The sequence below is a fragment of the Falco naumanni genome, chromosome 8 (genome assembly GCF_017639655.2).
Source record: "Falco naumanni isolate bFalNau1 chromosome 8, bFalNau1.pat, whole genome shotgun sequence".
In the NCBI taxonomy this organism is placed as follows: Eukaryota; Metazoa; Chordata; class Aves; order Falconiformes; family Falconidae; genus Falco; species Falco naumanni.
The window spans coordinates 44,146,655-44,173,689 of NC_054061.1; the positions used below are offsets into that span (position 1 = coordinate 44,146,655).

General features: G+C 34.9%; 1 protein-coding gene across 10 annotated transcripts in view; it reads left to right on the forward strand.

Annotated features, from left to right (window-relative positions):
* UBR3 (ubiquitin protein ligase E3 component n-recognin 3) overlaps positions 1-27,035 on the forward strand; it is a 117,162-nt gene that overhangs the window by 50,422 nt on the left and 39,705 nt on the right. For 5 of the 10 annotated variants that reach the window (XM_040603641.1, XM_040603632.1, XM_040603636.1 and 2 more), the window contains 10 exons: positions 2,851-2,955; positions 3,857-4,030; positions 4,257-4,286; positions 5,705-6,165; positions 10,092-10,180; positions 18,259-18,408; positions 18,933-19,066; positions 22,433-22,543; positions 24,697-24,909; positions 25,712-25,848. In XM_040603641.1, the coding sequence (XP_040459575.1) occupies positions 2,851-2,955; positions 3,857-4,030; positions 4,257-4,286; positions 5,705-6,165; positions 10,092-10,180; positions 18,259-18,408; positions 18,933-19,066; positions 22,433-22,543; positions 24,697-24,909; positions 25,712-25,848 (1,604 nt within the window). The remainder of the gene's footprint in view (positions 1-2,850; positions 2,956-3,856; positions 4,031-4,256; positions 4,287-5,704; positions 6,166-10,091; positions 10,181-18,258; positions 18,409-18,932; positions 19,067-22,432; positions 22,544-24,696; positions 24,910-25,711; positions 25,849-27,035) is intronic. The other 5 variants (XM_040603633.1, XM_040603638.1, XM_040603634.1 and 2 more) reach the window with 3 other exon arrangements.

Sequence of the window (27,035 nt, forward strand, 5' to 3'; positions counted from 1 at the left end):
CATGCTTACTCCCACTGAGTTGTTTCAGCTGATTTCTTTCTCTAATGGTATGGTATAAGTTGTCAGTATATCGTTAAGATTAATGAAGAAAGAATTCAGGCAAAATCTTAAGTCAATAGATTTCACCATTATGTCAGAAAAGGGCTTTTGAGAAGCTTTGTATTGTTTACAAATTAATGACTTCAGTTGAACTGTAGGTTTTGCTGTGTAATTAGTGCAATTTCAAAAATCTACTTTAAAAATGTAAAATACAAAATTTTTAGTATTTTACTACAAATTCTTTCTTCTCTGTAACATGTCCCATCCTATTATGGGTAGGACTGAATATTGTGTGCAGAGTCTGTTGGATGAAACTATACCTTTTGGAAGCTCAGTACACATCTAGCAATTGGTCAGGGTTTTCCATTGTCAGACATCTAGTTCCTTATCGTGCTGCAATTAAACCAATGGCTGACATTTTTCATGCTGAATGCCTGTTCTGGCATGAGTGTCCAAGGCTGAAGCAAGGACAAAACACATCTCCTTCTCCCATCTTTTAAACGTTCTTTTATCAAGATTCTGGGTCTGAATTTAGCCAAACTGTAGGCACAGCAAAGTTACATTGTGTGCATGTTCGGTGGCTGTTTATTTTACTTGGCTAGCTGTTGAAGTCCTGAGAAAGTCAACGCCAGACCAGGCATGCCCCACACCAGAGCTGACTAGAACTTTGCCTGGAGTGGCAGTACTTTGTTTCCCAGGGTTTTCCATGATTTTGGCCAGGGAAGCTGCTGTGTGCAGTATGTTTAACCTTGCTTGTATTTTTTGGGGGGCGGGAGGAGTGGCTGGTTTTGCTCTCACTGCGTGAAGAAGCTTCAAGTACTTAAATCTTGAGAATCTTAAAATTTCTGAGTTGCCGTTTTAGCTGGAATGCCAAACATGTTTTGACCAGATTTATGGATGGCAGAAATTATGCAGTGAATGATTCCATGGGTTGGCTTAAATGAAGTTTTGTCTATTTGTGAAGTTTTGCCACTTCATGACAGCCTTTATATCTCTTGACTTTTGGGACTGCCTACAGAACAGTAGTCTACATTTTACAATTTGACTTTCCAGAAGTGTTAGTCAACATGACTTTTGATTCTCACTGGTACAATGGCATAAGCTTTTCGTATTAACATAATACTGAGAGCCCTTTTTAATTAAACGGTCTCTGTAATCTCCAATTTGATTTGGTTTGATTAAATCAGCTGCTCAAACATAATTTAGAAAAGCTCTTGTAAAACAATACTTGTTTTAAGAACTTTATCTCTCTGATCTTTCTCATGGGTATATTTGCTTATTAAATTTGGCCTATTCAAAATGAAGTCGTATTTAAAACTTTACTAGGCTACACTCTAAATATATTCATTTCTATAGTAGCCTGTCTGCAATGAAATTTTAAACCTATTTTCTCATCCACTTTTTTGGTAACTTGCAGGTTCTTGCCATTTTTCCCTTTAAGTCAGAATATTCTTAAGAGAAAAGTTGTCCTGTTTTTTTACTTTAAGCAGCACTGGATCTTCCTATCAATGCATTGAAAGCTGTGTTAGAAGAAAGATGTGGGCATCTGTTAATTTAGAGATAAGGTTATTTATTACTAATTTAAAAAGATGATGTGAAGATGGTTGTGGACTAAATTCCTGTTAACCCTTCCGGCATTCCCAGTTATCCAAGCATCACTTACAGGACTAGGAGCTCATGAGGCCTTATGGTGACCTGATCATGTGACAAACGGAGGGAAGGCTGGGTGCAGCTCTTTGCTCGAGGCTGATAGTAGTGGGATCTGTGCAGCTTTACCTGGCACTTCGGTGTTAAATTGCAGCTTGAACTAAAAACAATTTTAAGGTATAAGTTTGTTTGACTGGAAGAGCATAGAACTAAATTTTGCTTTTGTAGTGATGCTAAAAGGTTAGTTTTTTTCTAAACCTTTAATTAATTTTTAATCATCTCAGAAAAAAATTAAATTAGACCTGAAGAGTCCAAAGTGTCTCATCCAGAACACTCTCTTTGTAAGTTTAGATACATTGAAGTCTGAATAGGCTGAGTGGAATAACGATTTCCTGTCTTTTAAACACAACAATCCTGTTGATCCATCACATCCAAAATTATATGTCTTATTTTGGAGTAGTGTTCCATTATTGTTATTGGAGAGCTATATTAATGTTATTACTCTTACTATTCTTGGCCTACTTGGAACTTCTTTTTTAATCCTATAGCATAATCATTAATCAGGTATTTTGTTGGAGCATTCAGTCATAATAAGAGTGAAGTTTAAAATACTTGCTGCTCTTTCAGAGTAGATATTCCAGGAACTTGGACAGGCATTTCACTGCTCTTGAAAATAATTTTTTCCTGTGTTTTTATGCATGTGATAGGACTTTGAAAGTGTTAATGTGCAACAAAAGCTATTTTCATTGCTGATATTGGTGCTCAGTGTCTACCAACAATACACTAGGGTAGCAAGTGTTACAGTGTTCTGCCTGTCTAGTCTTTTCTTTTTAGCTGATACTTGTATCTCATGATACAGCACTTGTAAGCACAGTGATTAAGGGGGAAAAAAAAACACCAAACCAAAAAACCCACAGGCAAAAATCACATATGTGGCTCAAGACCTTCTACTTTTCCTAGTGTGGCTAACCTGGACAGTCACACTTTGAGATCAGATTTGTAGCTACTGTCTTGAGCTTCTTTGTATGAGACTCCTGGCTACTTTCTTTACCTTCAAGTTTAGACTAGAGATGTCCATCAGGTTTTTGGGCTTTTTGTAAAAGGGATTGTGAGAGTATCGAAGATAAAACCTTCTAAGATGTGTTTGTCTGTTTTTCTGCCTAGATATTAATGGATCATCAGAATTTATCAGAACACGTGCTTTGTATGGTTTTGTATTTGATTGAGCTGGGGTTGGAAAATTCTCCAGAACAAGAGTTGGATGAAGAGGTAAGAATAAATACCAGCTTTTTAATTAAAATATAAAATTATTGTCTCATGATTCAATATAATTTAAAGAAACTACTAATTTTATCATAGGAATTAGAATAAAACATCTTTATTTACTTAAGCAGGGATCAACTAAGGGGGAAAAAAAGAAAACCATATACTGTTGTGGAGTATAGTATCTTGTGTTTTTCAACAGTTTCTGTATATGTAACCTGACAACACAGACTGGTTAGATATGTACTACTCTGTAAATTAGTACTTGAAATTGGGTAAAAAAAATATTTAAATGATTGAATCTAAAACCCACTTAAATTTCTAGATTTTCAGCTGAAACCTTCATCACTGAGCATTTTATTGCTAAAGCTCTGTATCTTCTAAGCTATGTGAAATAGCCAAAATTTTAACATCAAAATTTTAAAGTCTTATGATGAGAAATTGAATATAAATAACTTATTTTCATGGTTCTATATTCCCATATGGTGTATGACTTTCATAATTTTTCCTACTGTTTAACATTGCTTATATGACTAAGGATCTGTCACTTTTTTTTCAGAGATTGACTTCTGTATAGTTTGGATTTTTTGTGTTAATCTTAGATTGTACAGCTTCGGATTACTCTGAATAGTTCCTTTTACTTCTGCTGGTTAGCACTGATGGCTGTGTTTGATTATATTCAAATTAAATGTGTACATTTATGTATTATCAGACCTGTAATCCTCACTGTAGGCATCAGTCATACCATGATTTTTAAGAGGTGTATCAGCTTTTGTGAGGTACATACTATTTGACATATTGTTCTTATCTCGTAGAGAGATTATGGCCTCTGTAATACAGTTATGAAAGCAACGTAAATTATTGTAACACATAAGAGAGGTATAATGGTTTTTTTTTATTGTTTTAGGAATCTGCCGGTGGACAGGAGCGGTGCCATGATAGCTGGTTTCCAGGTAGTAACTTGGTTTCTAACATGCGTCACTTCATTAACTATGTCAGAGTAAGAGCACCAGAAACTGCTCCAGAGGTGAAGAGGGAACCACCTGCAAGTACAAGTTCTGATGGTTTAGCTTCATCACAAGTAAGTATATACAAATACTAGTCCTTTTCCTAGATTGGTTTATTATTGCCAGTTTGGGCTTTTTTTGTTAAGATTATTCTTCTACTGGTTTTATTAATTACTTAGGATTTTTTTTTTCTTGAGTAATCCTTCCAAAGTGTACAGTTAACAGAAATAAAAGTTATTTCAAATGATACCTCCTTCCAAATGATGTATTTAATGACTTTTTTTGTCCTCAATCTACCAGAGTTCAAGGCGGAAGAGCCTCCAGAGAGAGGTAGATCTGTGTGCAGTTTGTTCTCCTAAGCAATTAACTAGCAACATGGCTTTAATTGTGCTCACCTTAACATTCAGTGAAATCTAATTTTCCTGAATTTCTTTTTAATTCATATTGCAAGGACTCATGCTTTTTTCATATTCTTGATCATAATTTTAGGTAGTAGACTTTTAAGGAATGAAATATCCTTACATTTTTAATATGTATTTTGAAATAACAGCTTTCTGTCAAATACCAAACATCATTGATAGCTTATCGCTTGAGCTTTGTGTTTAGGCCTGTTATGTCTTGCCAAGATACTACTAACATTTAATAACATAGAGTAGTCTTAGCTTTCTCAAATCTAGGTAAGTTTAACCTTACATTGAAAGTGCATTTGAAATTATTAATGGCAGGTTTATTTTGGCTTTTTGTGAAAATGAGTATGTAGATAGTGGGATCCTGAAATATTTGTGGCTGGTAGACAACATAATCTCTGTGTCAGGATTGCCTTTGTATCTTCTGTATGCAGGACTTCAGATTACTGTATGTCACGTGGTGAAACACAATGGAAGTTTCTTTTGCATGTTGATGTTAGAAGAATAGATTGAAATTTAAAGTAGGCAGGTGAGATGGAATAGATTAAAACATAAAGAAGGTAGGTGAGGTAACTGTCAGAATCCCCTTTTTATATTTGATCTCTGAAATATTTGGTATCTCTTGGCTGCCTAGCCTTCTTAGAAGGAGAGGGTAAGATATTCAAGCGTTCTGAACTTCATATTCAAAATATTCAGGGAACATCTTTCTGCTATGGATTTACTACATGAGAGTTGCTTCCATGTATTGAAAGCAAGGGTAGCACAGAATAGAAACATCTGAATGGGCTGTGTCATTAACATAACTATGCTTATGTGTCCTGAAGAGCAAGCTCTGCTTGCAAATATGGGTATGTGGCTTGTGGATCTCAGCTAATAAATCCACACAAAATGGACAACACCCATGGTGATATGTGGGCTCACCTGTGTGGGATTATGAATTACATTGTGCAACAGTGCTCAGTAGATTTTATTGAAGACATTTAAATGACATAAAGATCATGAAGTTATGAATATTCCAGAAGAAAATGAAGAAATATTACTTGGAGAACAGAATTCTAAGTTTCACTGGAGCAAAGCCCATTGTTAGTTGTTTTGGTATGGATGGTATTCTCATTTTGTACTTGGCTTTTTATGCAGCTGTGTACAACAGCTTTGTATAAAAATACGAATGCAGGCTTAGTATTTTGCTATACCAAATTTCAGTAGGTTTTGGAAGGAGAGAGGAAACTTAAAATGTTCTGTGTTTTTCCTCCTAGCTTAAAATTTTTACTATGGTTTTATGAATGTGTGTTGTTTATACTTGTATTTTTGAAAATTAAACATTGTAATTTTTTTCCTAAGAACTCGGGGACAGCTCAAGTGTTCAGTTTGGTCGCAGAACGTAGGAAGAAATTTCAGGAGATCATCAATCGGAACACCAGTGAGGCAAATCAAGTGGTTCGGCCCAAAACGTCAATGAAATGGTCAGCACCCGGTGCAACTCCACAGCTAACCACAGCCATTCTAGAAGTCAAGGAAAGTATACTGTCCTTGCTGATTAAATTGCATCACAAACTCTCAGGAAAGCAAAACTCTTACTATCCTCCATGGTTGGATGATGTGGATGTTTTAATCCACCCTGAAATTCCAAGATACTCTCACGGTGATGGAATGACAGCAGTAGAAAGAATTTTGTTGAAAGCTGCTGTACAGAGCAGATTGAATAAACGTATAATTGAAGAGATATGCAGAAAAGTGACACCTCCTGTACCACCGAAAAAGATTAGTTCTGCAGAGAAGAAAACTTTGGATAAGGAAGAAAGGTAACATTAATAACAAAGTAAAGGGGTGGTAGAAGGGCAGTGTGTGTTGTACATGTATTGATTGATTGTCTCTAGGTCTTTGCATGAATTATTAAAAGAGTAAGTCTTAATTCTGCAGTTCTCTTTATCTATTTTGAATATACATGATTTACATGGGTATTGAGGAAGAGTATGCCACCTTGCTAAGTTAGATCTTTAAATTAGAAATTTTCATAGTGATTTTATGTGATATACATGCTCATCCTTCATGTTGCCATGTATACTACTGAAACATACAAAGGTGCAGAATTAAGGTTATGTTAACTTTTGAGGCTTAACATCAAGAAGAATTGGAAACTTTTTTTATTTGTATTGTCTGGTCATTCACATACACACATCACACCATGATTATTTTTGTTTGTTTGTTTACTATATGTGGATTTTGTAATTGTCTTTTTTTTTTTTTTTTGCTTGTCTGACACATTCAATTTTCAAATTCTGGTTTTAGTTTTTTAAAAATTAGATTCATATTTTTTAATAATGTGGCCTGAAAACCTGCATGCCAGATGTCTGTCTTGGGCTGAAATTATTTTGGGAAAAAGCTCAGACAGTTCTGAGATTGAAGTTGGGGCTTAGTGAGTCCTGAGAGCACCCAGAATACTAGCACTATCAAAACTGAATGCAGAGAGCTGCTTCTCGTCTGCTTTCAGCAAATGTTGTGTTGGTGTGTGAGTCCTATGGAAGAGGAATCATCCAGTTCAAATGCCTAGAGGACAGCCACTACAGCTGAGAAGCAGATGTGAAAACTAGGATTAGCAGGGGCAGAGCTGAAAACTGGGACTGGAAGGAGAAACCTTCTGGTCAATGTAATAGTGAGCAAAGGGGAGATGCCAGGTCAAGCGAATAGCTGACATGGGAAACCTGAGAAGGTTCAACCTGGCAAGTTGGGGAATTTAGGGAACTGGGTTGTCAAGACAGAAATACTCAAAGAAGAGTAGGAATGGAAAGAACGAATTTTTAATTAAAATCTCAGTGGAGGAGGATGGGGTCTTGAGAGTTGATAGGAGAAGGAGAATGTGGAAGAGGAATGCAAATAGCTGGAGGGCATGAATAAGACATTGGCATTTGAGAGATGAAAAATAGTTGGCTGGAGTTGGGCAGTGGGAAGAGACTGATAATTGGGTAGTGCAGGAGTGAAAGATGTCATTTGAAGTGAGAGGACAGTGGATAATGTTAGACGGTCAGAGAGTGTGGGGTCAGAGTACTTAGTACATTAACTGAAGTAGAGACAGTACATAGGGTGGAATGGACAAGAATAATCTTGAGTGTTTGTCCATGCGGTATTTTGATGTATTAATGGTTTACAGACTAGTTTGGGTTGGAAGGGACTTTTAAAGGTCATCACGATTATGGTTCTAGAAATTTGCATAGAAACATGCAGCCCCCTGACTTGGTTTCTGGATTACTTTTATTTATCCTGCTATTTTTATTTGTTTGAAAATAGATTTTTCATTAAATTTTCTATGATATGTTCAAGACCTAGAATGTACTTGAAAATTAAACATTACAAAAATGAAAATAGATTTAAAATTTTTTGCAAGTTACATATTTTACAAAGTAAATTTTTTTTTTTCTTGCAAGTGTTCAGTTAAAGGCTTAACTTTCAACATCTCTTGTAATAGTTCAGTGAATGAGAGAAATGGTCAAGGTTTAGCATGTAAAACTGTCTTTCAAAAAATGCCAGACTGAGTGGCTGCTTTAGATAAAACACAGCTACATCTTGGACACCTGCTCGTTATTGTGGTACTCAGTAGTGCTAGATTTATGTACAGGAGAAGCACAGGAATCAATGAATCAAATAACTTTTCATATAGAAAAAGGGTAAGGTTATTCCTTTCTCCCTGCAAATGATGTGATAATTTCAAGGATCTACTGTGGGCACTTTAAGTTTTCAGTTGAATTCTGGGGCTAACACAATGATGAAAATAAATTTTTCCAGTTCTTTGTTGTTCTGAGCGACTCTTGTTCTCCCCAAATCCATAACAGCATTGGGGGGACCCATGAATTTTATTAATGGACAGTGTGATAACTGAAATGACTAGTCTTATAGACTGACAGTGCTCATATAGCCAAGCTGCAATTTTTACTTTCTTTCTGATTGTTTTGTTCTGGGGTTTTTTTCTCCCAAGTCCAGTTTTATATTGGTGAAGACCAAGCAGACTGTGAGTGTTTAGTGGTCATCCTTTTGGTTACTTCAACATATAATGACAAACTTGGCATCACTCAGGCAATGGGTTGTCTCCATAGAAACTGAAATACGGAATTGGAGGAGAGCTTGAGCTGCTTGCAGTATTTTTTCAATTGCAGTGTCATCCTCCCATGGGCCATCATGGAAAATTACTGAGCTGTACTGAATCTGTCAGAGTTTGTTTATGTCTTCTTATTAAAGGCTTCTATTTACAGTCACTCTGCTTTTGGTCAAGGCATATATTGAGAAATTCCCAGGGAGAAATAAATAAAAGCAGGTTTAATGAATGCCCTGGTACAATCCTCAGAATAATGAATCAGGATTGTTGTAAGAGAAGATATTTTGAGAAGTGGTGGCTGTACCATGTGAAAGATAAATGGGCAGAGATATGTGGGGTATTAAGGTGCCTTTAAGAAAACAAGTTAGAGGCTTTGACTTATAAACAAGCCACCTCAGGATAACAGGTTACAGTATATTAGCTGCTTTATGCTTGTACATCCCTGTGGGCCTGTGCTGAGACAGTGATAATTAGGCAGTGCTGGAAACTGAAGAGGACTCACCCATCAGCATATCAGATGCCAAGTGATGTTTTTAAATCCCTTCTTAGTTGTCATCTCTGAGTGGGGGGAAAAAAATTAATTGAAAATGCTGATGCATAGAGTTTGTAGTTCCCTGGCCACGCTGGGGACGTGCTGTGCAAAAGCCCCGGCAGTGGGGCACGTAGGGCTTCGCATGTGCCATGTGGTGAGCAGCTGTGGTGGGAGGGTGGGTTTTTTCGGTTTTCCCACGTGCACTCTCCCATTTCCACTCTTCGTAAACTCTTGTCATAGTGAAGATCCTTTCTTGGTACCACAGGAAGAATAAAATCAATGTCTATTTTCTTCATCGTTTTACATCCATCAACTCTACCCGCTGCAGTATGTATATATAGGGAGTTATAGAATAGCTGGTCCTAGAGCCTTGTACAGATCACTAATACAGTTTAAACAGAAGGACAGACAACAATTAGTCTCTAACATCTTCTATTTGTAAATCTGAGCTGTGTTAAGTGATGAGGAAAAAGTTATTCAAGTCATCTTGGCTGCAGGGAGATGAGGGCCTTCAGTCTGGAAGCAATCTCAAACTTCAAGTCCAAGTATAAAAGCTGTTGGTGACCACTGTCTTGGGTGGAGGTGAGGGAGAGGAACCAGTATGAGGAGCCTTAGCTGGAAAATAAATTATTCATAATTGTTTCCCTTGGCATCAAGCTTGATATCAAAAATGAGTGAGGTAGGCTATTATTATTATCGTCATCATAATTATTTTGTAAATGTTAGTTGCTCCCAAGAGTACTTGTTTTTGTGCAATGGTTGGCATTTCACTCTGTTATACTTCCCTTATGTAATAAACAAAATAACTTCCCAAAGTAAGGTCTTGGGTTCTTTTTCTTACGATGCTAAGTCCTAATAGTTTTTTAGGGCAGGATTTTATTCTTTCAGACTCAAAACAAGATAAATCTCATTTCTTATAAAACTACTTTAAAAGAGATTCTTTTTTAAGGCTTGAAAATTAATCCTTTATCAAGAGAAAATTTGAATTTTGAATTAGATTGCCGAAGGTGGTGACTGTAATCAGCCTGACACTATGAACTAATTTTTTTCCTCCATTATATATACTCTTCTTTTTTTTTTTCTCTCTTTCCCCTGCTCCTTTCACTCAGACGACAGAAGGCCAGAGAAAGGCAACAGAAATTGTTGGCTGAATTTGCCTCAAGGCAGAAAAGCTTCATGGAAACTGCCATGGATGTTGGTAAGTTTTTGTGTAGTTGATGGCTTGCTTTTTTTTATTGATTTATTTTTATTTCGACGTTACTATTGAGGTTTTTACTCTTAACAGTTTAAAAAAAAAACCTACCCAAACAGACAAAAACCCCTCCCCTCAGATCAAACTACTGTATCCACCTGTTCACCAAGTACTTCAGAGACTTAAAGTTGAGTTTTCTAGGACAGGTAATACTGAATTCATAATTGCTAAAGAATATATTAAATAATCTTGCAAATGTTTAAAAGAGAACACATTATCCGTAGCACATAATTTTATTCCTATTTTTTCTTAATACACAGTGGATGGAATGATTAAATGTGTGGTATGTTTTGAAGTATTTACCTTAAAGTATCCCAGAGTTAGTTTGTCTTAAAGATTGCATTTTCTTTAAACCATAGTAACAAAATTTAAGATTATTTTTCACAGAGCTTCAAATTCTGATAAGGTAAAAATTATGCATTTTAAATTTGTGTATAGAATTAAGGAACGCATAATTTTTAGATCATCTCAGTTGCTGTAATAACATTGCGTTCTGTTTTGAGTACAGGCTTTACAGCAGAATCAGCTCTTGTTTTTCTTGGGGATAAGTTCTTTCAGGTTTTGCTGTGTAGAAGTGCATAATCTTGACTAGTTTGCTTGTGTTTAACTGAGGAATAGAAAATATTTTCATCTGGATTACAACATTGAAAATTAGCACCTTTGAAAGATAAGAAAAAGCAGGGTTTTTTTTCTCATTTCTCCCCCTTTCAATCAAATATCATTTGCTATGTTGTTTTGATTTGAGTTTAAGCACTGGTAAGAAACTTCTTGACAACTGGTTTTGCTGAAAAAGTCTGTTTTTTAAAATTGTTAAATTCCTGTCAGTTTATAGATTGCTGAGAAGATTTGTTTCTTTATATTTACAAAGGTCTTGGATACAGCAGCCACTGAAATTTCTTTAGCAAATTAATGACCATATATATGGTGTTATGTTTGGAAGGTGTGCAATACAACACAAAGTTCACAGATAAAAATGAGTTTAAGTCATGCTTTTGTTAAATGGGTAGCTATTTCTTTTGAATCTGTTTATTGAAGTAAGAAGGGAAGAAGAAATGTGCAGTTCTACTTACTAAAAACTGAAGTATGTGATTGAAGTATTTTTACAGTTGTGGCTAACTGAAAGCAGCTGGGAAACTTTGATTCTGCAGTCACCTGTATTTGAATTCCTGATATTGCAACTTTGAAGTTAATGGTTTTATATATGCAGTCACATGTGTGTATATATATTTACCTGTCATAGCTGTATTTGCATATATACATACGGATACATAAATACTCCATGCTTGAGTTTTGTAAGCTGTTTAAGGTAACTGCTTTGATTTGTGGATGAAGCATAGTAGTTAATTCAGTAAATTACACAACATTTATCTGTGTCGAGGACTGGGAACACTTGGCTTTTACTTAACTATATATGTCAAATATTAAAAAGAACCTTTAATTTCTGTAACAGGCAGACTTGCACTTTTGCGCATATGATTGTTCATTAAAAAAATCTTGGGCATGCAACACTTTAGTTGTTTGTTTCTTAGCATTTAAACAATTAATAAGTTCAGCTATCTTAACATAAAAAGTAGTGTTAGCAATTAAACAAGGTCATGCACAGTACCAGATAGAGTCAACTTAATGGACTACATTTTCATAAAGTTGTTCTGCATGAAGACATTTCTTGGCAACAATTTAATAGAATTCTAGGCATTGTGTTAGCTAAATAATTGTTTTGCTTTTTCACCCACTTTTTTCTGTGTCTTTTAGGTTGTCATACTGTTTTCTAAGTTTGTGATCAGAATTGACTGAATTTGTACTATAGCCCAGTATTAACTAGCTTTTATGTTCTGACTGGCATTAAAATACATTGCAGAAAGGAAGTATGTATTCCATTATAGTGTGTAGGACTTAATTAAAAACCTAAATAATTGTTTGCCAGGAATATTTTCTTCAGTTTGCTCTATTTTTTTTTTTAACTAATTTGTTCAGCTGTGAATTCAGTCTCTATACAGCAAATTATTAAACAAGTTGCAGAAACCATTGTTACTCTAATTTTAAAACACAAGACATGGTAAGAATTCTGAAACTAGTCTTTCAGGAGTGATGCAATTTAAAACTACTGCAAATATTTAGTAGCCTTACCTTGAATTATATCATGTCTGTGCTGAAATAGTATGTTTGAAAACAAAAAAATCCTTTCATACTAAAACCAATCAATTAAAATGCATTCAGCTCTCACACATTCAAACTCTGTTACCTGTTAGTTTTATTGTAGGTTAAAATTCAGCAGTAGGTTTATTTCTTAATTTTGTTTGTTTGTTGTAACAGTATTAATGCTGTCAGAAGGCAGGGATCGTGAAGTCTCAGTTCCCTGGCTCTGTCACTGATTTAGCTGGTGTCATTTGGGCAAATGATTATTATTATAATCATTTAAAACTTACCTATGAAATGTGGATGTGATTCAATGGTAAAATGTGAGAACTGATCTGATTGGTTTTGGGCATAACACTTAAAAGATTTCATAATAGCTTTCTCTTGACAGTGTGGAAGACTGAAAATAGTCTGGAAAGAAATGTGTCTAGATGGTAGGGGTAATGGAGAATAGCCAAAGCTTAAAGATTATTTTATTAAAACCCCATAAACTTAATAGTTTCCAAAGTGTTTATTAAAGTGCATAGAGCCACTGTTAATCCCCTAAGGCATTCCTCTCCTTTGGTTATTGAGATGCTGCAATGAAACATAGCTTAAAAGGAAGTTACCCAATTACATGTTCATTTTTCAATATTAAATGTGTCTCATTTTACCAGCAAAAACTATTTATTTGAACTGGAATTCACAAATTCATCTGAGATTCTGAAAGTAAAGGTTGGCATTTTCTTGCGTATAATCACTGTAGAAAAAATTCCAATTATGTAGCCCTTTCCATTTGTGCCCCCTGTTACTTTCTATTTATATTTTGTGACATCTGCAGAACTACATTGCCATTCAAGCTTGCCTGGAAGTAATTAAGTGAAATTTAGAAACAGTTATGTTAATGAACTAGGATGGAACAGAATCCACTGTGCTGTCTTTAGATGTTTGACTGCAGGACAAATGTAAAAAGCAGAAAAATAAACCAAGAGGCATCATTCTAAGAGCAGCAGATAGAGCTCTTCATATACCTGAGGATGGTGTCTAGTGCATCAAAAGTGTTTTGTCATGTGGTGACATACAGTGTCAAATCCATAGGCTTTCTAGTCTCCTAGCAATAGCTACTTTTACATCTTTGTCTTGAGGGCACTTAGTGTGAGGCTATCATTTTTCTGTTGTGTTCTGGATCTCCATGACAGAGATTTTTGAAACTTCACTGCCTTTCAGGCAGGACTTGATAAGAACACAAGTCCCTCTGCTCTGTGTTAATAGTCTTTAACAAATTACAGTGATATTTGTAAAGATCTGTCTATCTAAGTTTTATAAATATGAAATATTACGATCCATTCCAGGCAAGCTATTGAACTTAATCAAATGCATCTTAGTGAAAATTTGAAAATTGTTTAATTTTGAATTACAGATTTTAGGATATCTAACATTCCTTCAATAGTTTTGCTGTCTCTGAAGTGCCCAATGTAATTTATTTATTTATTTTTGTTAATGCCTTGTGGTAAGTATGCAGTATCATCTTTGTGTTCCTTTCTTGTGATGTGAAGTCTTGGCAGGACGTCATTTTTGTCCTTCAAGCTTTGTTCCTTAGCTAGAGTTAAAAAGAAGTGCAGAGTTTTAATGCAAGGTGACACACATTTCCTAACGCTCAATCTTCTGAACCCAGATAGAAAAATAAATTAGGTACTGATCTCCTGAGAATATATATGCTGGGTCAGGGCAAAGAATATTAGCATACTAATGGTTGCTTTGATGCCAAGGGGCTACTTTGACACGTAATGTATACAGCAGGAAAAATGTTGACTATCGTCAACAGAGATTGTAAACTATATTTACTGTGTTTACAAAGCCCTTTTGGTTCTGGGGATTTGCTGGATAGGGGAAAGAATGGGAGTGAATCTTCAACTCTGGAGAGTAGAAATTAAATAAAATTCAGGCAGAAATGCATTCTGCAAGAAAACAGTGTGCTAGATTTTAGCAGGCCGATCAGTATTTGCTAGGAGGTAGGGAATCCTAGGGTTTTGTAACTTTGGGTCTGTCGCTCCTGTTGGTACAAAACTGAGCAAAGAGCTAAATAATTAACTTTTTTAAAAACCCATGGGAATGATTGTGTTTGGCACTACCCTGGATTTCTGTTGCAGTTTAAATGTTTTCATCGGCCTTCAGTGTTTTTATCTTTGTTTTTAATGAGGTTCATATTTATCCAGATTTCTGAAATAATTCACAAGGGCAAAGTTAAGTCCCAGAACCCACTGTAAGGGGGTGGGGTGTGTTACAACATTAGACACACCTCATGAGAGAAACTTAGTGAAGTGATACCAATACCATGTGTCTTACCTTGTATTTCAAATTTGCGCCTTCTTCATGCAAGTTGACATCATCAGGGCAAGTCTCTGTGAAATCAGTTAGGTTAAATCTTTGGAGAGTCAGAGTTTTAAACTGTAAGCATCACTGGTTGTATTCCAGAGAATGCTTGACATGAAAATACACTTGCTGTCTCATGTGACTGCTGCCTGGCTAGTGAAGTCATGACTAGAAGCTAAAGCTGCCTTGGTCTTCTTTGCTCTCCTGTTACCATTACCTACTTTCTGAATCTCCAGTGGAGTGATGAGGTGTCTTGTTTTGGGTGCCAGCGGTTTTCATGCCAAACAAAACTGCAGACTCCTACAAAACCTATTTGAAAGGTGGAGGAGTAATACACCTCAAGATCAGTATCTTGGCAAATAGCTGGTAAGGATTCCCTTGGCGCTCAAGAAGGCAACATTGTTCTGGGATGTAACACAATGTTATTTTTCATGGAATTATCTTCCTAGTGTCAGCAAAATTTGCTGGAGTTTTGTGCATCAGTGGAAGCAAAATAAGGAGATTTAGATGATCCTTCAGCTCTTAGTTGCAACTGATGTAGCTTTGTTCACCTAACAGTTCTTGGTGGTGATTTGGGTGGGGGTTTATAGCCACAGTGGAAGGAATTTTATGTTATGTTACAATCAATATTTAACTAGAAAGACTTCTCATCGATATAAAAGGACACTTAATAAAATAATTGGTTTTATTAAGGTGTCTTTTTATAATTGCATCCAGGGAGCTAGGAAATGTTAGCTCATGCTTTAAAATTTGGTAAGATCCTGTATTTTTTAAGTGACATAAATAGCATTACAACTCCAGTCATTTTAAAAAAATGCTTCACAGGTTGCCATGAAAAACACAAAGCAATTCTGTATTTCTGTTTATATGAAATGGTGAAAAAAGAAGGGGGGGGGGGGGGGCAAGGTGTGGAGCTACATGTTTTCTGGGCATTTTAAGCTTCCATATGAGTACTAATGCAGTTTAGTTTTGTGTTTCCCTATGTGAAATAGGATATATTTAACTGAAAGTGAAGTAGAATGGAGACATGACAGTTACTTTATATTCACAAGTACCAATGCATTAATGAAATATTTTAGAAGAAGGTTTGCAGGAAAGAGTCTTGTCTCATTTTCAGCAGTATTTTGAGTTGAAACATGTTTGTCCTGGTTCTTGACAGTGTAGGTAGATCACGTAGCTGATGAGGCAGAGTCTATTGCTTCCACAGGAGCTCCACAGAGGCAAAACTCAGGAAGGCAAGAAAGACAAGATTGAGATCATTGTTACATGCATAGCTTGTTTTCTTTTTTCTGGACTGCCACTGATATACTTTTATGCCAGGAATTACGCTGCCAAAATGTACCTTTTCAAACAAACCATGGCTCGAGTCTTAGCTTCCAAAGAAGCTAACAACTAGTTTAAGCCAGTAATCGATGTTTATCATAGTCCATTCAAAAACAAATGTTTTTTTTTGTTTGGTTTGGGTTTTTGTTCAGCTTAATTATTTGAGATTTTAAATTGTTGCTAATTTCTCTTACCCATGGATTTTGTGGAAGTTGACTTTGTTTTCTTTCATTAGCTCTGGGGGAAATTATTTTATTAGGAAGTCTTCCTTGACAGTAAAAGTTTATTTTCCTTGAAATTTTATTGTTTGCCAAAGTAGTCTGGCTCTAGATCTAAATAGATGTGAGGGAAACATAAGTTTGATTGAGTTCTAAAATTAAATTAGCCTGATTTTTATGTGCATGTTGCACATAGGCAATAAAAGTATAGATTGCATATATTGAATTGGTTTGAAACATTTTTTAAATACTAAGATTGTATTTTTTTCCTTCAAGTTTAAAATATGCAGTTTGTGATGAATTAATGCTCTTTTGTAAGTTAAATGTTGACTGATTTTGAGGACTTGCACTGAGTTGTTCAAAATCGGATTGACACACTACATTCTCTTTCTACACTTAAGAAATATTGAATGGATGCATATTTTATGTTGTATTGACTATTTTAGAAAGGTAAATAAGGCTGGACCCTCTTGCGTGATTTCCTTCTGATACACGGGTATACGTGAATGTGTGCTACACAATTACAAGATGATGTTAACTATAAAAAAATAGCTTTAGAGTTGACTTCCTCCTTTCTGTGCTACGATGCTCCTAAGTTTTCTGGATGTTTGGACTTAAAAAACATTGGCAGTTGATGCATTCTGCTTTTTCTTTCCTTGTACATCTGGCTGCCACTAGATGGTGATAGACGTGTGTACAATATTAACAACTGCGTATCAATGAAGATCAGAATTAATTTTCGTATGACCGTCGGTAACTAACTGGGAAGTCAATAGTAACTAAAACTGTGAAATTTTGATTCTGCCCTGTGAGAGAGAGCATTGCATGGAGCTCTTCATAGCAAAGAAGGATGCTGCCTAGCATCCAACATGCCTCTCCTTGTAGCAGCAGGCCTCCTGTGCTGAACTTGTAGTGGACTTTCCGAAGAGAGCAGCTCTTCTAAAAGCAGTTTTGCATGAGAACTGTTGGTGCACTCAAGGTTTTTGGGTTCTTTATCCAGCTCCTTGGCCTACTTAATCAAGGAGATAAAAGGGCATGGTTGAAGGTAGGGAGACAGTGGTTTTCTGTGACAAAACTCTCTTCTAGGATAGAAACAAAGCACCCTTATATTCTAGGTCAAGAGGCTGATTGTAAGTTTTCCTGAACAGTCAGGACAGGATCATTTAGTCGTATGGTGCTTTTCTTTCAAGACGATAAAGAATTCTTACTTTCAGTTGTAACATAGCATAAAATTGGTTCTGTTTTGGTTAGCCCCCTGCCCTGAAACCAGTACCACTGTCATGTGAACAAAGCTACCTCAAGTGCTATTGCTTCAATACTTTGAAGCTAGTCCTTAGCCTCGAACGTTTCTGTCTGTGCACCTAGGAAATAATGAAGTGGACCATTAGAAAACGAGATCTCTAATAAATCTTGTATACAGTAAATATCAAACTAACCATCTGCTGTGTAGCAGCAGATCACTTTCTTAATACACCCCAAATTTTTAAGATTGTTTGAGCTTCATATTAAAAAAAAACCACCTTTTGTTTTTAGTTACACATTTCATTCACTGTGTCTAAGCATCTTAAAATTATTTCTAAGGTCTCCACATTAACTTTTTCCTTCTAATTGTAGTCAGAGTCAGTTACAAGCAAATAACAGTTTTAGTAGAGATTGGTATTCATTGCCCTTCATCTCTCTGTGTTCAGAGTTTTCGATATAGTATCTAATGAAATATAAGTTAGATCTCTGTTTTTTAGAAGTTTTAAAGAGATTAATGCAAAATTTTAACTAAACAGTTCCATTGGGAATAATTTTTAACACGGGAAAACTCATAGTTCGTTGCATAGGTGTCTTTCTCTTTGAAGCAGCAAGGTTAGTTTCAAGTAACTGTCAATGTTTTAGTTGCAGATAAACTAGAGAAATCATTCTGGATTTTTTTCATCACTACCTCAGTGTGGATGCAATTGGATTTCTCTCCCTCTGTTTAATAACAATTTTCTTAACATTTTTTAGAATCGCCAGATGCTGATATTGCCATGGAGGTAGCTACATCAGAACAGCATGTTTCTGAGGCAATATATGATTGTGTTATTTGTGGACAAAGTGGCCCTTCTACTGAAGACAGACCTACAGGGCTAGTTGTACTATTACAAGCATCCTCAGGTATGAATGTGTGCCTTATTGGACAAGCAGTGTTTCTGCTGCTTTTAATAAGTGCTCATAAATGTTTCTCATCCATGTGTCTCATGGAACCTAGAAAGACAGAATCTCCTCTTTTTTGTGGATGGTCCTCCATGAGGCACATGTGTAGGTCTAAGGGTACTGAGAAAGTTTTTAAATGTTTGGGAAAAGAGCAAAGAGTTTAATTTCCTCCTAGTTCTGGTTAGCTTTTCCAAACCCAGCAGTATATAACGGACCTGCACCTGCAGGAAAATAGGTATTGAAAGGAAAAAGAAAAAAAAAAAGCCATCAGTGTGTCTGTATGTACCTACATATGTGTGTGTGTATATATACTTCACATACAAGTGCAAAACTACAACTTCCAGTATTTAGTTTCTTTAATAATCTTTTTTACTGTTTAACATCAACAAAGCACATTGTAGTTACGAACCAGAATTTCCTGATTGTTTTCTTATTTTTTAGCATATTTTATCCATTGCTTTCATTATTGCCGCTTTTTTTCATAGTGTTGGGACAGTGCCGCAATAGCACTGAGCCAAAGAGACTACCAACTACTGAAGAGGAGCAAATATACCCTAGGGATACCTGTGCAACACTGCATGATGTACGGCTTACAACTTTACAGCGATACTTTAAAGATGTAAGTATTTCATATGAATAATACTACCACTTATGAAAAAACTGTGTAATAAGGTAAATCAAATTACAACTTAAGAGTTCTCCTAGTTTCATTTCTACATTTAGTTAACACTTTGTCATGTTGCAAATGTTTCAAAGTGTTTACATGTGATAGGGTCCTTATTTTTAAATAGCATCTGGCTTTCCCCTAGTTATATTTTTGGCATAGACATCCAGTATACCTAAAGGCTATATAGTCATTAAGTATCCGTGTACATATTCTCTAGAAGAAGATATTTCACAATCTGGTGTGACCACACCATTGAGATGTGGTTTTGCTCTCTTAGGTATTACTTTCAAAACACCAGTTTTCCTGCAGCTATTCAGAGAACCTGATCAAGGAATTACTCTTAATCAGTTAAAAGTATTTTGGCAGCACAGAGTGAGTGGAAAGAGTTGTTTTAACCTGTAACAGTTTTCTGAGCCACTACAGAGATGGGGAAGATGAGTGGATGGGAAGGAGGGACCAGCAGAAGACTTCACTCTCTTCTGCCGAGTCCTCAACTCTGCACAACATTACTGAAGCTCAGTTTTACATTAATTGGTGTGTTATTGTCTGTATTGGTATGTTACTACTGTAACAGCAGTTCTGTTAGCTGTTCCAAGCAGTTTTGAAATGCTTCACAAAGCCACATAACACCTTTTCATACTTAATTTTGAGAGCAAATTCTTGTTTTTAATGGGACTTCTACAATTGTAGACCTTTGTGGAAGTGCTGCCTGTGACTTGCCTTGCTAGCGTATAAAACAACTGTATAAGGTAATATATAACTCTTCTCAGAAGTCATTTTGGGGGAGAAGAATACGTAACCTATGACACTAAATTAGCTCCGATAGACTAGTCCCAGGTGACATACCAGCTCTTAGGCAGATTTAACTAAATAATCAGCCTTTAGAAGCTTAAATATTGCCTTTAAAGATTAAAAACAGTGGCAATTCTTACTCTGACACAATTGCTAGCTTTCTCACATTCTGTCATCCACAGATAATTGAAATTTGCCAACTGTAACCAAGCTTGCTTATGTAGATTAATTTAGAGTAAATTTCATAATTGTTTTGATACAGTTTTAAAAGTTGGGCAATGTTTTCAGAAAAGCCACCCTTTCCTGTGGCAAATATGCATTTCCTTGCTAGAAAGTAAAACTTTTAAAGGTGTAAGCAGGAATTATTTCTGAACAAAAGATATTTTTTTTTAGTTCAGAAAGAATCTGTGGATAAGCTTTTCTTCTTTTGACATTGATGATGTTTGTTTGTTTCACAGTTAATGGTTATTTTTTCCTGCTGAAGTGATAAAAAACATTGAAGCAATACTGTGGCTTTATTTTTACATGTTTGCATACTACAAATAGAACAAATTCCAAGCAAAATGTTGCTAAAAAATTTGATCTTACTGAAATGTATATTTCCCTTTCTATGCAGTAACACCACCAAAAGATTAGGCTAAAGTACACTGGATTGCAATGAGAAAATGCATCTTTTTTGCAAAAATTCCAGTCCTGATTCAAACATTGGTTGAATTAGCTATTTTTGCTTTTGAGTTTCCAGGTCACTACTGTGCTGAAAAAAATGTCTCTGCATAGAAGAACTAATCCTTAGATTTCTTTTGGCATAAAAATGGAAACATCTGTTAGTGTCTTGAGTGTCTTTTTCAGCTGAGCTAAGCAATAAGAAGTCCTTTTGTTTATCAGCTGTGTCCTTCCCAATAGGTGTCCTTCCTCTAACAACAGATTTCAGGAGGCAAGTGAATCATTTCACTTAGATGTAAAAATTTTATGTTATGAAACATGGTCTAGCTTATTCTACTAGAAAAAATATTCAAAAGCTACATGCTATATACAGATTGGGCAAAATAGACCAATTCTTTCCAAATTCAGGACAAAAATTCATATAGTAGATTGATAGTTATTTTCAGTATCACATAGTACTCTGTTACCAATAACTTGATATAGGTGTGCTCCATCCCAAGCCTATGACTTGCTTTGGAATCCCCTTGATTTCTGAACTCAAAGTCTTTGGGTTGTTTTTTTTTTGTTTGTTTGTTTGTTTTTTTTTTCTTTTGCAACTGTTACTAAGTAGCCTCATTAAATACATGTAATAAGTAATGCTTCTCAGTTTGTCCTGTGGGTCTTATCCAGGTATATCATATGACCTTACTAATCGTGCAGTCTACTAAATTATGCAGGAGCCAGCAGAAGAAAAAGAAATTTTTTTTTGTTCTATGGCCTGAGGGGGTCATACCACATTATGAATGACGGGTTGAGGCAATGTAAAAAGGAGCATGTCTTGTAGTTAGAATTTGTAATTTTGTTTTGATTTCATGTTCATATGCAATGAGAATCGAAGAAATTTGATGCTAAGTCATCCTTAGAAAATGCATCTATCAGAGTTTGTTATTGGTGGTACCTTGGTTTTGCATCATGCAATTAAGACCATTTTAGGGTGAGTCTACAATAAAAATTGTTTCCCAATTCTGATAGCCATAAACTCTTTCTGTTCTTTAAATATATAACCAGAACGTACATTTCAATTTTTGTATGATTTCTTTTTGTTTACATTTTTATTTTTTCAGAAATGGAAATTTATTAATTAGACTGGCTATATCTAGGTATTCTGCAAGAGAATTTTCTAGAATTCCTTATCATAAGTTTCCCTGGGGAGACTGTTTTTTCATTTCATTATTTTCTGAGAACTACTAGTGAGATAACTTTATTTTCGACATGTGGGCTTTAAATGCAGCCTTTGAATAAGGCCAATGTTTTAAAAAAAATCCTAGTAAAAAACCTCAATTCACTAAACAAGTATTTGTTCTCTTTTCCTTTCATGATGTGTTATATATAATATTGTTCAACAACTCATTAGAAACCCTAAGTGTCTACGCTGAATTTTAATAACAGATTGGGGTTTAATTATATAACTGTGATCTTGTTATTTTGGTTATATACAAAACTGAATGAAATGTATAAGGGGAATATACTGCTCCAGTACATGGGATAACTTGTACTATTGGAACAGATGGTAGAGTTAGAGCAGTCTTTATGCTGTAATACAGGAGGTTCTTTAAAGAAGTCATTATCTTAAGTGACAAGAACTTTAGAAGTTTAACTTGAGTGTTTGGCTTTGTTGGTGAGAACAGTTTAATGGCAGCCATGTAAGTTAGCATAAGTAAATACTTTATAATTTTTTTTCATTTCCACAGCATATGTCTTTTAATTATATAGCATGCAAATAAAAAACTACATATTTTTTAAATCTTAAAATAAGTTGTGGTAAATACCTTTATAACTTGATCTATATTGTTCTTTTTTCTTATTGTTTTTGCTTTGGTTTAGAGTTCCTGCCTGCAAGCAGTGTCAATAGGCTGGGAAGGAGGTGTTTATGTACAAACTTGTGGTCACACTTTACACATAGATTGTCACAAATCTTACATGGAGTCTTTACGGGTAAGTAAAACTACAGATCACCTTTGTTTATTTGGATCTGAACTGTTCTTGGTGAAATAGATTGGATTTATGCTGTTCAGTTCTGAGAAATAAAGATTGGGTTTACATGAATGGATAAGATGTTATTATATTTCAAGAGCTGTAGATACTAAATCTCTTAGGACATCTTGACATTATTAAAAAAAGTACTTTGTTTGTAGTTATTCTGATGTATTATGAAAAATACTTTCCTAAATTAACACCGTTGCTAAAAAACATCACTGGGTTTGGTTTGGGTTTTTTTGGTGGGTTTTCTTTGTTTTGTTTTTTTTTTTTTTTGTATGCGTATTCAGGTTAAGCATTTCTTATACTTTTTCCATTTCTATTTTATGGATTCCTATTTTGATGTTGAATATGTGTTAGAAGTTACAGAGAAACTGAAGAGAACATGAGGCGAATTTTGAAAGTATAAACTTTTGGTTAATTTTTAATACAAAAATTCAGTTATTTTTATCTTTAGTTATGTATGGTATATGTTACATATATTTATATATGCATGCAGTTAAAAGAAATGATTTAAAATAGTTTAACTCTTGTGAATTATGCATGGGGTTTTTTTCTCCTTGGAAAAATACTGTTGGGAAATTACTGCTATATATGCTTTTAAAATACTAAGTTTGTTAGTCAAGCCTCAGAAATTGTTGGCTAGAAAAGACATCCATTTATTTTCACGTCTTGAGTAAACAGGGTAGTGTTCCATTGACATTGCTGGCCACCTCCACCCCTCTCAACTTCTTACAGCCCAATTGCAGATCTTTTGAGTGGCACCATAGAATGTTATTACAAGCTCAGCAGCAGAAGTCATCAGATTTTAAGCAATCATTTCTTTCTGTATTATTTAGTGTAATAAAATAAAGACTAAATGATAACTTCTTGTTGCATATAAAATTGCTTTTTTTTATTCAAGATTACTTTATGTGGTATTTTAGTTTTATTTTTTCCTAAGTTTTGTTGATTTGTTTCCATTTTGAGAAAAACTATGTGCAGTGCTTTGCATTTTGAGTATCAGCATTGGTCATACTGTGAAACTTAACTTTAGAGAAATGGGAAAGTGTGCCACCTTTATTGGATCCCGTGATTAATTGTTCTTTACCATATGACTGTAAAGATGCTTTCAGGGGTAATTGTGTCATCAAGATAATTAAGTAAAATCTGGGCTTTCATGGTAGAATCTCTTTTTACAGAGTTTTGGAAAAGTAATCTTTTGCATCATAAAGATGCTGAAGTCTCTTTTCTGGTGGATTCTTTCTTAAACTCAAACTGTTACTCCATCTCATTGTATTCTTTCTAGATTATTTAAGTTAACTTTTGATCCTAGCGTATATTACTACTACCTAGATGAGTGCATAATAATTTTGACTATTTCTGAGCATTCTTGGTAACAGAAAAAATTGTGTAGACTTACATTCATCTGGAATGAAACTTTTATTTGTACATAAAACAATCAGAGATCAACATCCCAGAAAGGTATGTAAAAGCCTCAGCATTCTGGGCTGATTGCCTAGAGTTTAAGTTATAGTGACTATTAACTTAGCAGTTCTCGCAGGAGTGGGAAACTGCTGAGGCAATTCACAAAGCTGAAGCAAGGTTGCTTGCCAGAAACAGGAGTACCTGGGAGATGTCCTCACTTCCCAAACATATACTTCTGTGTCCACGTTTTGAACCTTCATGATAAAGATGAAATAGTGTTTTTGTCATGCTGCCTTGCAACGGCTACTTGACTAGTTTTTTTCAGCCTGTACTGAGAAGTATCTTCAAATATTTCTCATGGCTGAAAATAAGTTGCCTTTTGATAAATTAAAAAATCTTATCAAGGGAGTATCAAACTTCATGGGAATTGCTAGAAAGAGACAACACATGTGAAATGTTCAAAAAAGCCTGTTCATGATGGGGACATGAGGAGTACTAAAAATTAGGAAAATTTATTGAGTTGTAGGACTGTAAGACAGTCTCTAGTAGTTAAGATCTTTTTCACTAAAATGGGGAGCTATTCCAATTATTCTTTCTTTACAGTTTTTTTTTTAGACTTAGTTCTTTAGCTATATCCGAAATGTCAAACTAAAAAATTATAATCTTTTGCAAATTTCAGCTACATCTTCTTTATTTTCTTTTAGAATGACCAGGTCCTCCAGGGTTTTTCAGTGGACAAAGGAGAATTTACCTGTCCCCTCTGTAGGCAATTTGCTAACAGTGTTCTTCCTTGTTATCCTGGAAACAACGTGGAAAGAAGCCTTTGGCAAAGTCATAGTAACAAGTGTATGCGAGATCTTGTACAAGAGGTGGAAGATCTTCAAGAACAGCTGGGAACTTTCCCAGTAAGCATCAGTGTAAGGCAGAAAGATCCTTGTTAATTTGCCACTACCTGTCAGTTTTTACTTTATGTTGCATTTCTGAGCTCTTAGAACCTTGGGAAACTTCGTTTTCTTCTGACATGGAAAACAGCATACTTTTTTTTTTTTTAATATCAAGAGATTTAAAATATTTACAGCACTTACTGCATTACCTACTAATAACAAACAATTAAAAAGCTATGACAAAATGTGATTTATATAACTTTTTATGGAGTACATTGTCACTTCTCTCCATAGTAATTTGCATAGAGTAACGTAATATAAAATTAATTTGTAATTTATTTACAATGTAAAACAACCAATATCCTTGTAACTGGAAGCTATTTAAAGAATGTTAAAGAATACTTTCAGTATGGATTACTTGTTTTACAGAAAGAGCAGTTTGCAGATGCTTATGTATTACAAAGCTTCGTGAGGTCTTTCTAATAGAATTAATTCTACGATTCAGATTTTGCTAACCTTCCAGTCTTGATGGAGATACTTTGTGTTGTTTTCATGTACTTGTGTAATGCAAATATACTTTAAAATAATGCAAGCAGTGAGGTCCTTGAACTTAGGAAATGGACAAAACAGTGATGTTTTCATACTCAGAACAAATCAGAATGACTTTCAGAATATTATAACAGTTCTGTGAGACAGAATATTGGCTTTTAATGCATTTTTTTTCATAACCTGCAAATGTGTTTTTATAAATATGAAAGTGCTACTCTTTACAATCTGCTACTGCACTTCTTCAGGTAAAATTAACTATAATCTTCTTTTGTATCTTTGTTCATAGTCTGAAACCAATCTCAGTAAAGAAATGGAATCTGTAATGAAAGATATAAAAAGTACCACACAGAAGAAGTATACAGATTATAGTAAGACTCCTGGATCACCTGACAATGATTTTCTGTTTATGTATTCAGTAGCCAGGTGGGTATGTTTTTCTTTTTGTACTTTTTCTTTTGTATTTCTCACTAATGGTATAGTTTACTACTTTAAAAAAAAAAAAAAAAAAAAACAACAAAAAAAACCATCCTCTCCAAGAAGTACTTTTTGAGTACTTAGTACATCAAGGTTGCATTTTTTGATTTTTCATATGCAGGTATATGCAAGATGTAAAGATGTGCACTTCAGTTGATCTTTAGTATATGCAGCAGCGGCACAAAGCCTAGAGGACATATTTTTTCTTACACTTACCTGGTTTTCTTCTTTATTCAAGGATTTGCTTTCCATGTGTTAAAATTTTATGTTGAATTTCTTTTTCTACCTTCCTTCCCCAAACTGTCAAATCTTCTCTACTACTAATTAGCAGAATGAGATTATTTCTATATTACTGCCATATTGCTAGTTTTTAAATTACAGGGTGTTTTTAATCTCCCTGTCAGACATTAGTTTTATTTACTTAAATGGATATCACAGAAGGAGCCTTTTCTATGTCGGCAGCCAGGAATCTCTTTCCGTGTGAATAAGACTTACCAGCACTTCCTCTGTGATGTTTGATTCCAGTTTTATAGCTCTCAGTGTCACAGACACTGTCTCCAGGAAAATAACTGTCCCTCCTTCCATTTATACCATTAAGGTTAAGGTGCTCTGAATGGTTATCTGTTCAGATGTAATGTAATGCAGGGTTTTCCCATAAGAACAAGTTTGTAAGAAGTTTCAAATACTCATTAAGCAAATTTCTAAACTCTGGCTTACTGAGGCCTGCAGGGAAGGTGCTGACTGCAGAGAAAGTGCAAGCATAAAAACTGTATCATCCAGTAGCATTTTTTACTGCAGTTTCATAAACTCCAGTTGCTGAGTGTCTAGTACGTAAGTACTGGAAATACTCGAAACTTGGCTTAGCAGGACTGGATAATCAAATCTAAGGCTCAGCTTTTGACAGAAGATTAGACTATCTGATCTCCAAAATTTTCTTCCATCTTAGATTATTTTATAAGTCTATTAAAATAAATATCTGTATTCTTTAAGAGTATCTTAACTGTGCCTTGAGTAAGAAGAACAATTAAATTTGATACATAGCAAGTTAAAAGATTATTCTGTGTTATTTTAAGTGGTATATGCTATACAAGGGTAAGTAATGTTGAGATTTTTAGCAATGTTGTGTTTGGTCAGTA